Source organism: Loxodonta africana, chromosome 2, assembly GCF_030014295.1.
Source record: "Loxodonta africana isolate mLoxAfr1 chromosome 2, mLoxAfr1.hap2, whole genome shotgun sequence".
NCBI classification, from domain to species: domain Eukaryota; kingdom Metazoa; phylum Chordata; class Mammalia; order Proboscidea; family Elephantidae; genus Loxodonta; species Loxodonta africana.
In genome coordinates this window covers 101,384,273-101,407,040 of record NC_087343.1, presented here as the reverse complement: position 1 = coordinate 101,407,040, position 22,768 = coordinate 101,384,273, and the positions used below count along the sequence as shown (strand labels likewise).

The 22,768-nt window shown below is 36.7% G+C and overlaps 1 protein-coding gene across 2 annotated transcripts in view; it reads left to right on the top strand.

Annotated features, from left to right (window-relative positions):
- KIAA0825 (KIAA0825 ortholog) overlaps window positions 1-22,768 on the top strand; it is a 446,146-nt gene that overhangs the window by 25,824 nt on the left and 397,554 nt on the right. For both annotated transcript variants that reach the window (XM_064274127.1, XM_023547725.2), the window contains exon 3: window positions 18,250-18,389. In XM_064274127.1, the coding sequence (XP_064130197.1) occupies window positions 18,259-18,389 (131 nt within the window). In that variant the 5' untranslated portion in view covers window positions 18,250-18,258. The remainder of the gene's footprint in view (window positions 1-18,249; window positions 18,390-22,768) is intronic.

Here is a 22,768-nt window from a genome sequence, read left to right as displayed (position 1 = left end):
TGGTGGTCATTTAAGATACTAGGGAGAGGGAGGTGACCATTTAAGACAGGTCAGCAAACTTATTCTGTAAAGGGCCAAGAAAAAAAAACAAAAAACAAACCCTTTGTCATCGAGTCAATTCCAACTCATAGTGACCCTAAAGGACAGAGTGGAGCTGCCCCATAGGATTTCCAAAGAGGAGCTGTGGATTCAAACTGCCAACCTTTTGATTAGTAGCTGAGCTCTTAACCACTGTGCCACCAGGGCTCCTTTAAAGGGCGAGATGGTAGATATTTTAGGAGTTGTAGACCACATATGGTTTTCTCTATCATATTCTTCTTTATTTATTTTTCTTTTATAATCCGTTAGAAATGTAAAATACATTCCTAGCCTGTAATTCATACTGAAACAGTTAACACCACAGTTTGCCGACTTTATATATTAGGGAAAGTGAGAAGGATATTAGGTAGGTGGTGACCCTGTGATATAGGAAGGTAAGCTGGTTTAGAGAAAAACAAAATTTAATTAAATTCTGGATTTACAGAGTCGAAGGGACTTTTTCAATGAAGTGGAATTGTTTAATATGCATATATGGCTTGGGATTTTGAGAAGGGACTAGTAGAGATACAAACTTTTGATTTTCAATATAGAAATGATAGACCAACTAATTGGAATGAGTGAAGTACCCAATAAATGCATGTAGAGTGAGAGGAGGACCAAGAATGGTGCCTTTAGAAACTCTAGCATGAAATGACTAAGAAATGAAGGAAAACCAGGGAAGGAGAATCAGGAAATTTGGGAAAACCGTAAAATGAAAACCAGCGGGGAGAGGCTTTTCTGAAGTCTGAAGAAGAAATAGATACTGGTAAAAACACATAAGTAAGAGCAACAAATTTGAATGAAAAATGCTCAGGAAATTATTTAAAATTAGAAGATCTAGCGAGAACCCTGTGGTGAATATCAGTGTTTAAGGGCAGAGATGAGGGAGGAGCCAGTCAAGATGATTATTAGTTTAATAAAAACAACCGTAGCAAATTTAAAAACAAAGTGGCTGTGAATCCTTGGAGTGGAGGAAGGATTTGTTGTGTGTGTATCTCTCAGAACCAAAAGAAAAGCTGTAAGAGCAATCAGTCGGTCAGAGAAGGGCAGCAACTGAGTAACGCCAGGGACCTCAGCCAAAAGAATCCACCTTCTCTCTCTCTCTGTTTTTAAGTAATATTTTATTGTGTTTTTGGTGAAAGTTTACACAGCAAATTAGGTTCCCATTTAACAATTTCTATACATATTGGCCAGTAACTTTGGTTACATTTTTCACAATGTGTCAACATTCTCATTATTTCTGTTCTGCTAGCTTCCCTGGCCCCCTTACCTTCTCATCTTTGCTTTTGGTCTCATGTAGATATTTTTTTTAAAGATCTCAGCACTCACTGGTAGTCTTTATTTTATGATCCAATCTATTATTTAGCTGAAAGATGGCCTCTGAGAATTGTTTCAGTTCAAAGTTTAAGGGATATCGCAGGGCAATAGTCTTGGGGGTTCCTCTAGTCTCTCTCTGTCTAATAAGTCTGGTCTTTTTTAAGAACTTTAGTTTGGTACTACATTTTTCTCCCATTTTATCCCAGACCATCTATTATGTCCCTGGTCAGAATGGTCAGTAGTGGTAGCCGGGCACCATCTAGTTCTCCTTGTCTCAGGATAGATGACGATATGGTTCATGTGGGCTATTAGTCCTGTAGATAGTTTCTTCTTTGAATCTTTGATTTTCGTCTTTCTCTTTTGCTCCAGATGAGTAAAGACCAACGGTTGCATCTTCGATGGCTGCTTGCAAGCTTTTAAGAGCCCAGATGCTATTCACCAAACTAGGATGTAGAACATAAACTTTATAAACTACGTTATATCAATTATCCGGGTTGTCCCACTAGACTATGATCCTAAGCCTTCAAATTCATTAAACTAGTCCCATGAGGTGTTTAGTTATGTCTAGGAAGTATCCATAATTGTGGCTCCTATGTGCTTTATTATATGTATGGATATATGTGTAGCCCACACAAACATGTATATACATATGCCTGTGGATACACCTGTGCGTGCACATGCATATACTCACATATGCCTTCCTATATACATACATGCATACATATCCACCTATATAACCACACACATGTTTTTTAGTTGTTATTGCTATTGTTGCAAAATTATATATGTTTTACCATTTACCAAAAACATCTCTTATTCTTGTGTACTTCTTAGTGTCATCATTTAGTCAAGTTGTGTAGACTTCATCTGCATTTGGCATTACCTTTCCCATCACCAGATATAAAAAGTGTCTATTACTAGAAAGTGGTTCCCCTTTTCTACCCCTCCTATCTCTGGTAACCACCAAAGAACATCGCTTTCTGTATGTATACCTATTCTTGTCTTTTTATAGAAGTGTGATCATATAGTATTTGTCTTTTTGTGATTGACTTATTTCACTCAACATGACGTCTTCCGCATTCATCCATGTTGTAAGATTTTTTGAAAACACATCATTATTCTTTATGGCTGTGTAGTATTCCGTTGTATGTATATAGCACAATTTGTTTACCCATTCATCCATGGATTGGCACTTAGGTTTTTTCCATCTTTTTGCTATTGTGAATAATACTGCAGTGAACGTAGGTGTGCCTATGTCTATTCATCTAGGGGTGGGATTGCTGGATCATAAGACATCTCTATTTGTAGCTTTTTGAGGAAGTACCATGGCATTTTCCATAGTGTTTGTACCATTTTACAATTCCACCAGCAGTGGATAAGGGTTCCAGTCTCCCCCACAACCTCATCAGCATTTGTTGTTTTCTGTTTGTTTGTTTGTTTTCTGATCAGTGCCATTTTTGCAGAGGGGAGATGGTATCTCATTATGGGTTTGGCTTGTGCCTCTTGAATGGCTGATGATCGTGAGCATCTTTTCATGTGTTGAATTCACCTTCTCTTAAGAGGCTGGAATTAATTTGATAGGTTTACCACCAGTGATTCCCTGTCCCAACCTTTTCATTCAAAATTCACTACGCATGCGTCTGATGGTTCCACTTGAGCCAAATGTCTACCCTGCCTTGATCAACTGGTTATAACTAGGAAAGCCAAGTCCTATAGCACAGAAGTGAGTTTCCATTGTATACTCGCAGTTTTCTCAGATAAAAAGAGAAATGTTGTGAGCTGGCCAGGATTCCAATGGGCTGTCTCCTACAAGGAGCCTGTGAAAGAATGAATGAGAGACAAGAAGAAAAACAGGAAGGCAAGATATTTACAAAGGTTGGTAAGAGGGGAAACAATTTTAAGAAAGGAATGGCTGTCAGGATCAGATAATGCAAAGAGGTTAAGTATTATAGGAACTGAAGAATATTTGTTAGTTTCAGTGTATGAGTATAGCGGAAACCAGACAGCTGTGGGTTGAGGAGTGTACAAGAGGTGGGAACACAGGAGCAGGAAGTATAGACTGCTATTTTGAGAAACTAGGCTATGAAAGGAAGGGGTTCCCAGGGAGGGTTTTATTGGTTTCTAAAACTTGAGAGGCTTGAACATGTGTATAGTCAGTTGTAAGGGATGTTGATGATAAAGGACTAGTGATAATTGATGGAAGAAAGACCTAGAAGTTATAAAAGGTGTTGCAATAGGTAGTTCATCGAATTAATGTTAAGCTAATTAATATCACCAATATTTCAGGAGAACAATATCAAACTAATATGACTCACTACTTAATACTGCTGGCAGAATTTTAGGAGAAATTCTTAAAACTTTGGAACATATTTTAAGAGCCCTAAATTCTTTAGAAGCACTAATGTATATACAACGTGTGTGCTAAGTTCAAATTATTCTTATCTAATTATTAAATAAAAATTCCTTAAAAATGTAATTGACATCTCATAAGCTATGTTTGTGATTTTCCCAGTTGATACATAATACAACTGCCTTTTTTTAAGTGCTCCATAACTTAAACTTTCTACTAATACAGATGTACAATTGTCCAAGTTAGTAAGGTTTTACTGTACTTGAAGATTCATTAGCTAATCATTAACCCTATGATTTGTGACATAATTTAATTCCAATCTGAAAATATATAATAATTTTATTACTTTCATATTGTGTAAAATGTGTGAGTGCCAAGTTATAAAAGAATACTGAAATTAAATTCATTTTTACATTATCTTGATTTCACTATTGTATTGAAGCAAGAGATGGCTGGAATTGCATATTGGAGATTATAAAGAGATATTAAAATGAAAATATTTTCTAGAAAAAAGAAGTACATTAAAAAATAAATGCAAGCATTGTCAGATTTAGTGAATAAAGCATATGACAATTAATTCTGTTTGCTTGTCAAGCTATAATAGTGTATTCTGACTGATCCTGTCAATTTCTGCTCCATACACACACGTAGATAAATCACGAATAGAGGAGTTACAATAGAGTATTTTGTGTTTTAAAAAAGGGAATATTTATAGTTGTGGTATGTCAATATGAGTACTTATCAGATGTATATTGATATTCCAGCCCATGTAATGATAGTACTTTAGAATTTACACAGTTATCAGTGGAAAGCATAGCAGTCTGTGTGGGAAAAACTAATATATTGGTGACACTTGAGAAAATAAATTGAATAGAACAAAAAGTGTTTATTTCCTAATGTAAGATTTCAATGTACAAGATATTTTAAATGACCATCAACAAATTGAAATCCATCTGAGTCTCGTTACAGTCTTTGGGAGAGGTTAAAACAATAAAATTTCAACTTTCCACAATTAATGAAAAGAAATTTCTAGGAACTCTAAAACACGATCTAGCCTTAAAAATGTAATTTTTTTCCCCAATTATACAGGCTTCATAGTGAAGAAAATTTATAATAACTGTAGGGTGGGCTGTCAAATGTATATGATAGCAACTTAGTCAACACATAAAGAGGTAATTTTTTTTTTTTTTTTAAGTATGAGTCTATACAGAGAGTTTATAGCATTGTAAGGACAGCCTTTAAAAGCAGTATGAATTTCAGCTTTGCCACTTACTGTCTAAGTGATCTTGGGCAAGTCATGAGCCTTTCTGTGCCTCAGTTCTTACATCTTAGTGTGACGATTATAATAGTACCTATTTCAATGGATTGTGATAAGGATTAAATGAGTTCATTTCCACAAAGTATTTAGAACAATGATGGCCCACGTGAGTACTACATAAATATTAGTTGTTATTATTCTGGTCGGGTAGCGGTTAAGAGCTACAGCTGCTAATCAAAAGGTCAACAGTTCAGATCCATCGGGCGCTCCTTGGAAACCCTATAGGACAGTTCTACTCTGTCCTATAGGGTCACTATGAGTCAGAATCTGCAGCAACAGTTTGGGTTTTTTTGTTTATTATTATTGTTATTATTTAGTCATCATAGCTTTAATCCATGTCTCAATGAATAAGCTTACAGAACTACATACAATTGTCAAGATTTAGTAAATATGAATTATATAATATTGACAGGACTTTGTGAATGCTATAGGAAGACCAAGTACAGATGAAAAAGTGAAAATAAGCCAGGCCACAACAAAAGGCTGGTCCAGGTTTAAGAATGATGACCTGGTCAAAGTTTATTTCTACTTTGCTTTATTACCAAACTGGCAACCAATCAATACAATGAGTAATAAGTCCAGGATATATACGGATATGATTCCCTAATGCCACCCTTTTTCTCAAAAAGGCATGCTCAGAGTCAGTTAGTGTTGGGCATCTTGTGTTGAGTAGGAGTCTGCTGGTTCATAGGAACCCAGAAACATGGTCTAGGTCTTTCTTAGAAAATTTTATGGAACTCCAGGGGGTTGGGTTGTGGAACATTAGTACAAAGGGACTGGATTATTACCATAAAAGAATCCTTGTTGACTTGTGAACAAGAATTTCTTGTTCATATATATATTATTTCTTGCTAAGGCATAGAACCTACTTCAGGTTTCAATGTATCAGGCCTGGCCAAGGCCCGTCAGAAAAAGGAAGAGTTAAAAATGGCTTTGGAAGTCTAAGAAACAGGAATACTGATGGTATCATGAATGAAACAGCTAATTTGGGGGTCTGTTTTACCATTCCTTATAGAATACAACAGATTATTAGCTAGAAGAAACTTTAACCAAAACTGAACCCATTTTCATCAAGTTGATTTCAACTTGTAGTGACCCTGTAGGACAGAGTAGAACTGCCCCACAGAGTTTCCAAGGAGTGGCTGGTGGATTCAAACTGCTGACATTTTGGTTAGCAACTGAGCTTTTAACCACTGCTGCCACCAGGGCTCCTTAAACCCAAAAACCAAACCCACTGCCATGGAGTCAATTCCAACTCATAGCGACCCTGTAGGACAGAGTAGAACTGCCCCATAGAGTTGCCAAGTAGCACCTGCTGGATTCGAACTGCCAGAGCATGATAAATCCACCACCTCATTTCATAAATGAGGAAAGCAAACTCCCTGTAGAGAGTTTGAGTGACTTACTGTGCTCACACAGAGATTAGCAGAACCAGGATCAGGACCCCAATCTACTGATTCTTGTTCAGTGACAGAGTTAAATGTAATTTACTATAGTGCAACATTCTGAAGCTTATTCAGTTATATATGAAAGCATATAGTTATTTTTAATTAATCAAAATACCCCATTTCCTTACTATGCTCATTAACAGTGTTTATTTTAGGTTAGATACTGATATTGAGTGGTAGGACTTCCTGAAAGCCATAGCTTGTGGACACGTTAATTCCTCCATCTGTCCACATTCCTGAGAGGCATATGAACCCTATCACGGAGCTTTTCTGCAGAGGAGAAATCACATGTTCCCAATATTTCCTCTTACTCAATTTCAGTGTGTATTTTTTCCCAATGGCTTATTTTTCTACTGTTCCTCAGTCCTCTTTAAGCATATATTGGTTGGTCATAAGAAGAATGGCATTCTGAAGTTTTGTTATTGAAGAAACAGATGAAAAGTAAAATAAGGACTCTGATCTTTATATGAGAGAGTTTAAATAAAGAAAAAGAGACACTAGTATAGAGATATTATTTTAAAATATGGAAATGGATAGATTCCAAATTTACTTTTGTCAGCCTTTGTTGTGATCACATAAGATATGATTATTTTTATTGCTTTATTGTAATGTTTTCTGGCAGTACTTATAATATGTTCATATTTTATTGTAGTCACTATTCTTGAGAATTTGTAACTCAACTGTTATTATAATTTGCCTAGGGCTGAAACTTGATCTTCAGATGTTTGGCTCAGGTATCATTTTTCAGTCATAACTCTTTAATCATCTTAAAAAGGCAATAATTAATATTAGATTGCCCACTAATACATGGTTGAAATATTGAACACTTTTGTTGTAATCTTACGGGAAAAAAAAATGATCAGAAACCTAGAAATGAAAATTTAAAAACAGTATTATGGAATGGCAATTTCAAAAACAAGGTTATTGTATTTTGAAATGGCATGGCTTCTAATTTTGACTGACTATGTATTAGGATAAGAGGCTTCATTCTTCTTCATGTCAAATTATTATTATTTCCCTGATAAGAATTTAGTGTTTGTAAGTATAGGAACACGGATAAAATATAAAGCTATACATTGACCCACAACTTCATAGCTTCTCCCTCTTTCCACTTCAGTTTTTTAAGGTTAATTCTACCTTTCCAAAATACCACTCACGTATTTGCCAAACTATGTTTGTCCCTCAATCACTTACTTTTCTGTTGTTGAGGCCATGGTTATCTTTTGCTTAGAAAATAGCAGTGACCTTTCTATGGCTTCCCTTTTCTCCTTTTTTTTTCTCTCTCTCTGTGGTACTTGAGAAGAGAAATTATCTTCTCTCTCTGCTCCTTCATGATGCCCAGCAGTGTTAGACACACCGTGGGCCTGTGGAGTGCATGCGAGGAATTTTGAGAGTTGGTGTCTGTGCCCCTGCCCACTTCAGTGCCTACTTCTTCCTCATCACTGTCCTGCAGATATCCCTGTCATCCTAATGAGAAAACTTCTAAGTTCAACATTCTGCATCACCCAGCACAGTCTACTCACCCTCCTTTATTTCTTTCTCATGTTGGTCCTATGCACCCCTATTCACTCACTTTAGGCTAATTTTCTCATCCTATTAATTTTACTTTGCCCTCAAATTTTCTTACTCTGTCCCACAGCACCTTACACATGCTGCCTCTTCACTTATAAAAGTGAATCTTGCTTCTGTTTTCCTTCGTCACGTTTAAACTTTACCACAGATATGGAAACATCGCAGATCTATATAGATCAGAAGAAAACTCAGAACCATAATAGTTCTTTTACCTTATCACTGTTATGAAATGACGTCCCTTGAAATCGTTCTTTGTACTCATTGATTAAATGCTATACGGAAAATCACACATCCGTATATTTTGGAATCCCTTCAGAATCATGGTCACCAACCTCATCTGAATCCTCCACATGCTTCAGTTTATTATTTTACTCCAGAAGTTCTTTCAACGGAGAACATGTTACATACATTCAATATCAAAATACAGGTAGTCTCCGTCTTATGACATATTCGAGTTATAACAAACCGCACTTATAACTGGCTTTTTTTTTTTGCCTCTTACAATTAGTAATGTGACTACATACCGTATTGCAGCACATACTTTGCTGATATTATCATTTTCAGATGTTCTCTCGCAGATACTCAATTTTATAATTTACTGTTCAAAACACTGCTGTACAGATTTAAGTTTTCTAAACTAAATCAGAGACTTCAGTTGCTTGAAAACATGGACCCAAAAGCTGATCACTGATCACTTTGCCAAAGTCAATAGACAGATTCGGTAAGCAGTGAGATATCACCTAGAAGTATATAAAGAAAAAAAGAAAAGGACCATGCAGATAACTCTCACTAATTTTCTGACTAGAAATGCCATCCCCATTCCCAGGGATAACCCAGATGATCCAGAACCTCCCACAGATGGAGTTATTACCGCAACTGACAGAACGCCAATGTTGTCCAACTCTTCTTATTCATTGTTGGAGTAAATTTTTATGATTTATGTATTTTTCTAGTATGTATGTGTTAAAATATATCTGTAAATTCATACGTAATGTTTCCAATCCCCAAAGACAAATAAAGATCAGATTTATAAAGATACTGATAATAAAAGGCAATAATGGAAACTAAAAAAAAAAAAAAAACAAAAAACTGAGGTATTTGACTTAAATCAGAACCAACTTATGTTGAAACGGAACCCTGTCATAAATTGGAAACAACCTGTAATACAAAACAACGTATTTTCCTTTAAAATACTTGGAAGTGCAAATACCACAACATAATATATGAAGGTTACTGACATGATCTTGGTCAAAGAAGATATTTTGGAGTTAAATAAGTTTTGAATTACATTTTGAGAGAAATGATAAATATGGATTGGCAAAAGAGAGTTGTTATGGTTGGAAGACATTTCAAATGAAGACAGATGGAAAATGTAAAATAAAAGATTATAAGACTTCTGAGAGCAGGGACAATTTCAAGTTTTTTTTTTCTTTTTTTCTGCTTATATATAAAGTAATAAGTACTGCAAAAACATAGCAAAATGCTAAGTGTAAAGTAGAAAATAAATATCAACCATAGTTCCAACATCCAGGAATAACCATGTTAATAGTTTGATTTATATTGTTTCTACAAAACTACATTTTTTGTTCAGTAAAACTGGTTCATCTCTCAAGAGACTAGCACCCGCAAGCTTTTAGAGACAATCAGGTCTGGGTTCAAACCCTAATCCTGACACTGGGTAGCTGTTTGACATAGATGTGTTAGTTAATCTCTGAGCCAAGTTTGCTTCCCTATAAATGAGGATAATAACTATCTTGTAGGGTTATTTATAAGGATTAAGGAAGATAATGTGTGTAAAGTACTTTGCACATAGTAGATACACTGCAGATCATATCAATTATCATGTCATTTTTGCTAGTATATTTAAGCTGACTTCTACACATATGTTCTTTAATTTTAAATTTTGTAGAGTCTGAATTAACGAGGCTTTATAGTATTGACAAATTAGGACACCTACAAAGAAGAAAGTATTGCTGTTGCTTTATTACAGACAAACTGACTACAAACAAAATATTTATTAGGTTTGGATTCTCTATAAGGACCCTCAGCCAATCAAATCTTTTCATTATAAAAGTGAAATTTTATTTTCTTGCAACAGTTTTTGAGTGCTTACCATATGAGAAGTTGAACTGTCCAAATTAATTAAAAATATACACATAAACTGAATTCATTATTGGTAATTTTGGCCACTGGATTAAGCAATGGCTATTCTGACGCTGGAAACCCTGGTGGCATAGTGGTTAAGTGCTATGGCTGCTAACCAAAGGGTTGGCAGTTTGGATTTGCCAGGCGCTCCTTGGAAACTCTATGGGCCAGCTCTACTCTGTCCTATAGGGTCCCTATGAGTCGGAATCGACTCGACAGCACTGGGTTTGGTTTTTGGTTTTGGTTTATTCTGACATGGTAAGGCATTGATATTTCAGTGGTAGAATTCTTGTCTCCCATTCGGGAGATGCAGGTTTGATTCCTGGCCAATGCACCTCATGCACAGCCACCGCTTGTCTGCCAGTGGTCGCTCGCGTGCTTCTATGATGCTGAACAGGTTTTAGTGGAGCTTCCAGACTAAGACAGACTAGGAGGAAAGGCCTGGTGATCTCCCAAAAATCAGCCAGTGAAAACCCTATGGATGACAATGGAACATTGTCCAATCTGCGACTGATCGTGGGGGTAACGCAGGTCCAGGCAGCATTTTGTTCTGTTGTGCACGGGATCATTATGTGTTGGGGCTGACTTGATGGAAGCCAACGATAGCAACAACATTCTGACAATAGCTAGAACTAGTTGAACGGTTAGGGAGATATGAAGATATCAAACTCATTAGTTATGTGGGAGTAATGAGGCTTTGGAATATCTTTTGATGGACAGAGAATTTTCTACCATTTAAAATAATATATATATATATATATATATAAAGAGTAATTTCAAATTAACTTGTTAAAATTAGATTGTAGGCAAATATTTGTTTTCCAATGAGAAATCACAGTTTTTATTGCAAGAGATTATGAGAGAGAATCCAAATGTATGACGATATTAATATTTTAAAATGGCATATCTATGCTTACTCTAAAGGAGCCCTGGTGGTGCGATGGTTAAATGCTCAGCTACTAAACAAAAGGTCAGCTGTTTGAACCAACCAACAGTTCAGTGGCAGTTCGGCGGGAAAAAGACCTAGCTTTCTGCTCCCATAAGATTATAGCCTAGGAAAAGTAGAGTAACTGTGAGTCAGAATTGACTCAATGACACACAACAACATGCTTACTTTGTCTTTGGAAGTAATTGACTTCACAAATGGCAAATATTAAAATGTTTTGTTTGTTTATTTTGTTTTGTTTTTAAGTAAAATCTCTGAAGGAAAATAAAGCTTTAGTCCAAGACTACTTCTTTGAAGTTTCAAATAGGACTTATGTTGAGAACTCTGGCTATTTCATTTTAGGGTAATAAATTAGTACATACGAATAATTGAAGATGAGAGAATCCATTAGTGTTATAAACTCTCCAAAACTTTTTAGACAATTTTTCAAGTATTTTTGATATACCTAACTAAAACAACATTTGCCTAAGCATTTTTCCTTAATATTTATTTCCTGTATATTTGTTATAATTTTATCTTTAAATTTTTCATTCACTTATGCTACCAGTCATCAAAATACTTTATAAGCACTATTTTATGTTGAAGAAGCTTCTAAGTCTCTTATGCTACTTTTTCTTTGGAAAACAATGAGTGATTTCCTCAAGATGTAGTAAATTTTGAATTTTGGAAGGTTTTGATTCATCTCTGAGTTCTTTGATTCAAGTTAATTTTAGTTTCAGTCAAATACTCCTAATCTCCAAAACTATATATAATGTAGTCACTATCAATTGTTTTATATGGAGTTACATGAAAGTATATCATGGGGAAAGGAGATGAATCCAGGTTGGTGTGATTTCAAAGCCAGGATCTCCTAACCATTGTGCTATACTATCCCTCATGTTAGTTATCCCCTCTCTTTTTTATACTTTCTCTTTCTATTCCAGAAACTGTAAGAAAAAGATAATAGATACAAAAATAGAAGTAAAATATTACTCTTATATCATTTCTTTTACTGCTAGCTGAAATGAATTTTCTAAATACAATCGTATTCGAAGCACACTAAACAAGCTTTGATTTAAAATAATTTTAAAGTGAATGTTTTTATGAAGTGAGCAAAACTCCTAATTTGTATGTTAATATATATTTCATGTATGGTGTTGTTTTAAAACTATAGTCCTTTAAGAATGGCAGATGAAGTGAATTAAGATTGCAACCTCTCTTACAAACTGTAAAGTGATAGAAGTATCAATTGCTGAAGTATTGATAGCTAAGCATTAATGGACTTTATAGTTAAGTGTTCTTTCAGAGAAAGGGAGGTAATTTTGAGAATCATCAATGTAACACACATTTTTTACTATATTTTGAGAGGAATTTAAAAATGAGGGCACAAAGTAATATTTTAATCTGTCTTTGAATATACCTAAATTGTTTTTTTGTATCATAAACATGCAGCACTGAGTCTTTTGAATAAGTAGGGCCAAACTCTTTTATTACTCGGCTAGTTATGAAAGGACCCCTGGTGGCACAGTGGTTAAGAGCTCAGCTGGTAACAGAAAGGTCAGCAGTTGGAACCTACCAGCTGCTCTGTGAGGAAAAGATGTGGCAATCTGTTTCCTCAAAGGTTTCCAACTTTGGAAACCCTATGGAGAAGTTCTACTCTGTCCTATACGGTTGCTGTGAGTTTGGTTTTAGTTATGTGTCACTTGTATTTATACGCTATATCTTAGTATATTGCCTCATATACATGGGAAAGCTGAACAATGAATAAGGAAGACCGAAGAAGAATTGATCCCTTTGAGTTATGGTGCTGGTGAAGAATATTGAATATACCACGGACTTCCAGAAGAACGAACAAATCTGTCTTGGAAGAAGTATAGCCAGAATGCTCCTTAGAAACAAAGATGGCAAGACTTCATCTCACTTACTTTGGACATGTTATCAGGAGGGACCAGTCTCTGGAGAAGAACATCATGCTTGGTAAAGTAGAGGGTCAGCGAAAAAGAGGAAGACCTCAATGAGATGGATTGACACAGTGGCTGCAACAGTGGGCTCAAGCATAACGATTGTGAGGATGGCACAGGACCTGGCAGTGTTTCGTTCTGTTGTACGTACGGTTGCTGTAAGTTGAGAAAGTAATGATCTATATGAGTATAGAAAATGCTTATGAAAAATGTATTCAGTATTCATTTAAGGACATATATATATATATGGCATAATAAGCCTAAAGATTAGCCCTATAGTTCAGGATGGGAAAGCTTTGTTTATAATTGCTTGGAATAATTTTAAAAATGAAGAAAAATGTTTTTACTTAGAAAAATAGACCAGCATTTCCTTTGACTAAGAAGAGTACCCTTTCTATGCTGATGTAACAAGCAAGAATGTGGCAAAATGAACTCTGGTAAAAGAAATAACTCATAGCTAGGCTTCCTTTCTCAACAAATTGTTCAGTTCTGCATATGGTGGCTAATCACCCATATTTCTATGGAAATAATACAGATTTATGAATGGTTAATTATCAGTCTGCCATTTATCTATCAAAAGAATAAAAATGCTTTTAAAATATGGTAATAATTTTATTTTAAGCTTCAGTATTAAATATACTGCACAGAATGTTATAATCACCATATTGTTACCACACTGGGTTAAAATGTGTACAATATTTTTTAATTATTTAAAAATGTGCTTATTCGGGGTGATTGGAACTCTTATGTGCTGCTGGTGGAATGTAAAATGGTACAACCACTATGGAAAACAATATGGCGCCTCCTTAAAAAGCTAGAAATAACATACAATCCAGCAATCCCACTTCCAGGAATATATCCTAGAGAAATAAGAGCTGTCACACGAATAAACATATGCACACCCACGTTCATTGCAGCATTATTTACAATCACAAAAAGATGGAAACAGCCTAAATGCATATCAACAGATGAATGGATAAACAAATTATGGTATGTATACACAATGGAATACTACCCAATGATAAAGAACAGTGATGAATCTGCAAAACATTTCACAACATGAATGAATCTGGAGGGCATTATGGTTTTTTTTTTTTTTTTTTATGGTGAGTGAAATAAGTCAATCACAAAAGGACAAATATTGTAAGAGACCACTATTATAAAAACCCAAGAAAAGGTTTACACACAGAAAAAGACAATCTTTGATGGTTACAAGGGAGGGGAGATCACTAACTAGTTAGAAGACAAGTATTAACTTTGATGAAGGGAAGACAACACACAATACTGGAGAAGTCAGCACAGCTTGACAAAGGCAAAGTCATGGGAGCTTCCTGTACACATCCAGACACCTTGAGAGACTGAGTTTACTGGGGCTGAGGGTTGGGGACCATTTTCTTGAGGGATATCTAGGTCAGTTGGCACAACATAGTTAATAAAGAAAATATTCTACATCCTACCTTGGTGAGTAGTATCTGGGGCCCTAGACTTTTTGAGCAGCCATCTAAGATGCATCTATTGGTACCATCCTATCTGGAGCAAAGGAGAATGAAGAAAACAAAGACACAAGGAAAATACTAGTCCAAAGGACTAATGGACCACATGAACCACAGCCTCCACCAGCCTGAGCCCAGAAGAACTTGATGGTACCCAGCTACCACCACTGACCTCTCTGACAGGGGTCATGATAGAGGGTTCTGGGCAGAGTGGGAGAAAAATGTAGAACAAAATTCAAATTCACAAAAAAGACCATTCTTAATGGTCTGATGGTGACTGGAGGAAGCCCTGAGACGATGGCCCTGAATATCCTGCAAATTCAGAACTGAAGGCATTCCCAAAGTCCATCTTTCAGCCAAAGTTTAGGCAGGCCTATAAAACAAACAGTAACACACATAAGGAGCATGCTTCTTAGTTCAATCAATTGTACTAGACCAAATGGGCAACATCTGCCCAAAAGCAAAGATGAGATGGCAAGAAGAGACAGGAAAATTTGGATGAATGGACACTGAGAATGCAGGATGGAAAAGGAAAGTGGGGGAGTGCTGATACATTGTGGGGACTGCAACTAACTGAAACAATATGTGTATAAATTTTTTGAATGAAAAACTAATTTGCACTGTAAACTTTCACCTAAAACACAATTAAAAAAAAAGTATACATTTGACATTCAGTAAGGATATGCCCAGATACCATATTTTTCATTGCCTCTCTAGGGTCGCTATGAGTCAGAATCAACTCGACAGCACTGGGTTTGGCTTTTGGCTTTCGGTCTCTAGAGCATTTGATTTTTCCCATAGTACTTAGTAGACCAAACCAACAAAACCCATTGCCGTTGAGTCGATTCCAACTCATAGCAACCTTATAGGACAGAGTAGAACTGCCCCATAGGGTTTCAAAGGAGTGCCTGGTGGATTTAAACTGTCAACCCTTTGGTTAGCAGCCGAACTCTTGAGAGTATATCTAAAAAATTTAAGTGAACTCTTCACATCCTTACTAATTATTAGACAGTCTACTCATTAATTTATCTGGAATATCTTTTAACTAAAAATGATCACTTAATTTGTTGCAGTATCTTCTATCATCAGCACTCACAGCTGGCCCTCTTTAAGAAATCTTTTTTTTTCCCATTTATTTGTGCTTTATTTATTTTTTTATTGTACTTTAGATGAAGGTTTACAGAACAAACTAGTTTCTCATTAAACAGTTAGTATACATATTGTTTTATGACATTGGTTAACAACCCCCCAACATGTCAATACTCTCCCTTCTCAACCTTGAGCTCCGTATTACCAGCTTTCCTGTTCCTTCCTGCCTTCTAGTCCTTGCCCCAGGGCTGGTGTTTATGGGCCTGTCCAATCATTGGCTGAAGGGTAACCTCAGGAGTGGCTTCATTACTGAGCTGAATGCGTGTCCAGGGGCCGTACTCTCAGAGTTTCTCTAGTCTGTCAGGCCAGTAAGTCTGAACTTTTTTGTGAGTTAGAATTTTATTCTATATTTTTCTCCAGCTCTGTCTGGGGCACTCCATTGTGATCCCTGTCAGAGCAGTCAGTGGTAGTAGCTGGGTACCATCTGGTTGTACTGGACTCAGTCTAGTGGAGGCCGTGGTAGAAGTGGTCCATTAGTCCTTTGGACTAATCTTTCCCTTGTATCTTTAATTTTCTTCATTCTTCCTTGCTCCTGAAGGGATAAGACCAGTGGAGTATCCTAGATGTCTGCTCATAGGCTTTTAAGACCCCAGATGCTACTCACCAAAGTAGAGTGTATAACATTTTCTTTATAAACCATGTTATGCCAGTTGAACTAGATGTTCCCCAAGACCATGGTCCCCACAGCCCTCAGCCCAGTAATTCAGTCCCTCAGGGAGTTTGGATGTGTCTCTGGAGTTTCCATGAGCTTTCCTTATACAAGTTGTGCTGGCTTCCCCAGTATTGTGTTCCGTCTTACCCTTCATCAAAGTTGCCACTTAACTATTGTCTGTTTTTTAACGCTCAAAAAAAGCTTAAAGAAATGTCTAAGAGCAGCTAAACAGGTCAGTCTTTTCCTCTCATGCTGTAGCAGTTGCCAATTTGACATGCTTTGTAAACAAAGTTGAAGATCTAGGTGGGTAGGGGACCCAGCATGGTATTGACCAAAGGGAGAGGCAGAACAGAGCCTAAGTTACTTGCAGACCTGGGAGGGAACAAAGAGGCAGATCTAACCAAAGTGAAAAAAAAAAAACTAAAACGTTTCATTCTGGGTATAATGTTGTCCTGTTCATTTGTACAACTTAACAGTTACATGCTTGCTTCTGTCCACAAATCCTAAAGAGAAGCTTGCCAATACATATGCAACATTCACATACATAATATCTGAAATTCAGCACTCCTACTCTGGAGAAAAATACCTTTTGGGTAAAATGACCTTTATAACCACAAAGAAAACCCTTGCTAACTACTGGTATGTATTCACGAAGTCTTTTGTTTGTAAATAAGAATGGATAACCAAGAATAATTGGACACTTGAGGCAAATCAATGCCATGAAAGAGAAGAATCAAGATTAATCAAATGAACAGCTGTGGCAGAAAAGCCAGCTAGCTGTCTGCCCTACCATAGATTCATGATCCTTGTTCATTGTGTAGAGTTTTCCTGAAATCAAATGCTAAGCCAGTGACTGCATTTCCCAGCCACCTTGCACCTAGGTGAGGTCATGTGACTGTCTTTCACCAGTGAAATATAAGAAGATGTGATAAAAGTCACTTCTTGGCCAAAGTAGTTAAGCTAGTTTGCCTTTTCCACCATCTCTTCTACAGCTTGTTTCTTCACTTTTTTTCTCCTCAAATATCACCTCCTTTAAGAGGCCTTCTTTGACATCCCTAAATGAAATTGCTCACACTCTGCCTCAACTCTATTATTCTTAGTTTGTCTTGCTTTACTTTTCTTCAGAGCACCTTTGACATGTGACCTTTGATAAAACGTTTGTTTTTTAAAATCTGTCTTCCCGTCGGAATAAAGGCTCTGTGACTTGTTGGGACTTTAACTTGTTGGGAGCTGTATCCCCAGCTCCTACCGTAGTGCCTGATACGTACCAAACATTCAATCCATGTATGTGGAATGAATGAAGTTTTGATAGTGGGAAAATGCATGTTGTCTTAGAAGCAGAAGCATATTTAAGTTATCGTTTACTCATACTGAGGTTGTCAAGAGGCGCTAGAGAAAAACTCAAGGAAAATTTTGCCTTGTTCATGTGTATGTAGGCCCAGGTGGTGAAACTTTAAAACGCCTGAGAATACAATGTCCAGGTCAGTATACTGACAAGAGTAGAGAGTAGTTTTTGAATTCTTGCTGCACTCACCTCTGCTCTGTGCGTTTTTGTGATTTCACAGCTCTTGGTTACACTTGAGAAGCAGCAGAATGCTTAAGTACTCTCTGAAGGTGCTGTTTTTGTTCAGCTTTCAAGCCAAAGGAGAAGTATGAAAATTAGGTACATCATACCTCATGAAATTTAAATAACAAAACATGCTACTTAGCTTAATAGTTCTCCTAGCTTTCCTATTGCTACATTTCATTATATACATATGGGAATTAGTGTTTTTGATATCACAAGTTGAGGTTTTTCTTCCCATTTTTGGGAAACTGACATGTTTTATTATTTATTCTAGTTCCTCAGAATGGATTGGGAAGATGAATATTCCCTTAATTCTTTTGACCTACATTGTTTATTAAATTCATTTCCCGGAGACTTGGAGTTTAAGCAGATCTTCAGTGACATTGAGGAAAAGATCAAGCAGAATGCTACAAGGTAAATATTGCTAATTATTTAAAACAAAGTGGTTTCATGTTTCATTTACATGAAGTTTACCTAGGCTAGTTTTAGTGTTTCCTGCTATTAGTTTTTAAATATCATTAAATTTTCTGAAAAAAAATTATTTAGGTCTTCCTCCTTAGAATTTAACATGATTGTCCTTATCTGCTTAGTGCTTTTAATAACACTGGAAAATGCAGTCACTAGCTTCAAATAAATAAATGAAAGCTTACTGAATGCCTGTTAGTATTTCTTAGAGTCTGCCAGTATTGATGTCCCAGATTTTCATTAATATATTTAGAGTTATAAAATAAGCTCAAAAATTAAAATTTTGAAATTAAAATGTTAAAATAGTAGCATAAGGCCATGGATTGCTTGAGGTTGTGAAAACAATATTAAAAATAAATTATCTTTACTTAATATTTGTTATTTTAAGTCTCCCTTCCACTTACATGGGGAGACTAGGTGCTCTGTAGAGGATTGCTGTGTCAAATTCAGTCTCCATCACCTACTCCAAAAGGTAGTACCACCAAACACTGGGAGGAGCAGGAACAACCAAATAGTTTCCTACTAACACATGTCCTTTGGTAGAAAAGACTTTGTCCTTATATGTATTTTCTGTGTCAGACAGCAGTGCCCTGGTGGCGTAGTGGTTAAGAATTTGGCTGCTAACCAGAAGGTTGGCAGTTCAAATCCACCAGCTGTTTCTTGGAAACCCTATGGGGCAGTTCTACCCTGTCCTATGGGGTCACTATGAGTCAGACTCAACGGCAAATGGGTTTTTTTGGTTTATAGTCAGGAGCTCTGGTTGCACAGTGGTTAAGATCTAAGGCTACTAACTAAAATGTTAGCAGTTTGAATCCACCAGCCACTCCTTGGAAACCCTATGGGACAGTTCTGCTCTGCCTTATAGGGTTGCTATGAGGTGAAATCAACTTGACAGCAACAGGGTTTACAGTCAGGCAGTTCCCCTATTTTAATCATTTGGTCAAATGTTCGAATAATTCACCTGGTATCGGTTAAAAATATGCAGACTGCAGTAAAAATTTCTAATATACAATGATATGTAGTATTTTCTTTTTTAAAATCCAAAGTTTGGTTATATTGAATTTTCAAAGATACAGAAACCTGCATAGGAAATATTCATCTAATATTCGTTTCCTCATGTTTTTCATGAGAATATAGTTCATTCGTCATCATAACAATGGGCATAAATAACTAGAATTCAAAAGTCTGTGAGTGGCACAAATAGTTAAACTCTTGACTATTAACCAAAAGATTGGTGGTTTGAACCCACACAGAGGTACCTCGGAATAAAGACCTGACAATCTGCTCCTATAAAGATTAAAACCCAAAACAGCCGAGAAAATCCTATGGGACATTTTTACTCTGTCACATGGGGTCACTATGAGTTAAAAAAATTGACTCGATGGCATCTAACAATGATACTATAGATTATATTTGATATTGTTGTTAGCTGCCATTGAGTTGGCTTCGATTTATAGTGACCTCATGTATAACAAAACAAAACTTTGCCCAGTCCTGTGCCATCCTCAAAACAGTAGGCCTATTTGAGCTCATTGTTACAGTCTCTGTGTCAGTTCATCTCTTTGAGGGTCTTCTTTTTTCTGACCTTCTACTTTACCTAGCATGATGTCCTTCCCCAGTAATTGGTCTGTCCTGATAACATGTCCAAAGTAAGTGAGATGAAGTCTCGCCATCTTCACTTCTAAGGAGCATTCTAGCTGTAATTCCTCCAAGAAACAATTGTTTGTTCTTTGGCAGTCCATGGTATATTCAATATTCATTGCCAACACCCCAATTCAAATTTGTCAATTCTTATTCAGTCTTCCTTTTTCGTTGTCCAGTTTTTGCATGCATATGAGGTAATTGAAAATACCATGGCTTGGGTCAGGCGTGCCTTAGTCATCAAAATGACATCTTTGCTTTTTAAAATTTTTAAAGAGGTCTTCTGCAGCAGATTTGCCCGTTGTAATCTGTAATTTGATTTCCTGACTGCTGCTTCCATGGACACTGATTATAGATCCAAGTAAAATTAAATCCTTGACAACTTCAGTATTTTCGCCTTTTATCATAAAGTTGTATATTGGTCCAGTTGGTGTAATCCATACCGAAGGCTGTAGTCTTTGATTTTTATCAGTAAGTGCTTCAAGTCATCTTGACTTACAGCAATCAAGTCAACAAGCAAGATTGTGTCATATGCATATTGCATTTTGTTAACGAATTTTCCTCCAATCCTGAGGCCATTTTCTTCATATAGTCAGTGTCTCGAATTATTTGCTTAGCATACAGACTGAATAAGTATGGTGAAAGGATATAACTCTGAGTCATACTTTTCCCAATTTTAAACCATGCAATATCCCCTTTTTCTGTTGGAATGACTGCCTCTTGATCTGTGTACAGCTTCTGCATGAGCACAATTAAATGTTCTGGAATTCCTATTCTTCACAATGTTATCCGTAATTCGTTAAGATTCACACAGGCAGATGCCTTTGCATAGTCAATAAAACACATGTAAGCATCTTTCTGGTATTCTCTACTTTCAGCCAGAATCCGTCTGACATCAGCAGTGATATCCCTAGTTCCACATCCTCACCTGAGTCCAGCCTGAATTTCTGGCCGTTTCCTGTTTATATACGGCTACAATCATTTTTTAATTATCTTCAGCAATATTTTGTTTGCATGTGATATTGTTTGATAATTTCCACATTCTGTTAGATCACAGTTCTTTGGAATGGGCATGGATATGAATCTCTTCCACTAGGTTGGCCAGGTAGCTGTCTTCCAAATTTCTTGTCATAGGTGAATGAGTACCTCTAGTGCTGCGTCCATGTGTTGAAACACCTCAGTTGGTATTCCTTCAGTTCCTGGACCCTTGTCTTTCACCAATGCCTTCAGAGCAGCTTGGACTTGTTCCTTCAGTACCGTTGGTACTTGATCGTATGCTACCTCCTGAAATGATTAGACATTGACCAATTCCTTTTGGTTCGATGACTTTGGGAATTCCTTTCATATTCTTTTGATGCTTTCTTCATCATTCAATTTTTTTGCCCATAAAATCCTTCACTATTGGAACTCGAGGCTTGAATTTTTTCTTCAGTCCTCTCACCTTGAGAAATGTCGATCGTGTTCTTCTTTTTTGGTTTACTGACTCTAGGAACTTTGACATTTCATCATAATACTTTACCATTTCTTCCTAAGCTGACCTTTGCAATCTTCTGTTCAGCTATTTTTTAAAACTGTGCTTTAAGTGAAAGTTTACAATTCTAGTCAGTTTCTCATACAAAATCTTATACACACATTGTTATGTGACCCTAGTTGTTCTCCCTACAATGTGATAGCACATTCTTTCTCTCCACTCTGTATCTCCCATGTCCATTCAACCAGCCCCATCCCCGTCTGCCTTCTCATCTCCAGATAAGGAGGTGCCCACATAGTCTCATGTGTCTACATGAGCTAAGAAGTACAATCCTCACCAATATCATTTTATGTCGCATAGTCCAGTCTTTTTCTGAAGAGTTGCCTTCAGGAATGGTTTTAGTTTTGGGCTAACAGAGAGTCCATGGACCATTACCTCTGGGGTCACTCCAGTCTCAATCAGACCATTAAGTCTGGTCTTTTTACTAGAATTTGAGTTCTCCATCCCACCTTTCTCCTGCTCCATCAGGGATTCTCTGTTGTATTCCCTGTCAGGGTAGTCATTGGTGGTTCCTGGGTACCATCTTGTTCTTCTGGTCTCAGGCCGATGGAGTCTCCAGCTTATGTGTCTCTTTCTGTCTCTTGGGCTCATATTTTCCTTGTGTTTTTGGTGTTCTTCATTCTGCTTGGCTTCAGGTGGGTTGATGCCAGTTGATGCATCTTAGATGGCTGCCTGCTAGCTTTTAAGACCCCAGATACTACTCACCAAAGTGGGATGGGAATGTTTTCTTAATATGCTTTGTTATGCCAATTGACCTAGATGTCCCCTGAAACCATGGTCCCCAGACCCCCATCCCTGCTACTCTGTCCCTTGAAGTGTTTGATTGTATTCCGGGAACTTCTTAGCTTTTGGTTTAGTCCAGTTGTGCTGACGTCCCCTGTATTGTGTGTTGTCCTTCTCTTCACCTAAAATAATTATTGTCTACTATCTAATTAGTGAACACCCCTCTCCCTCCCTCCCCACCCTCATAACCATCAAAGAATGTTTTCTTTCGTGTTTAAATCTTTTCCTGAGTTTTTACAATAGTGGTCTCATAAAATATTTGTCCTTTTGTGAGTGACTAATTTCACTCAGCGTGATGCCTTCCAGATTCCTCCATGTTATGAGATGTTTCTTGGATTTTTCGTTGTTCTTTATCAGTGTGTAGTATTCCATT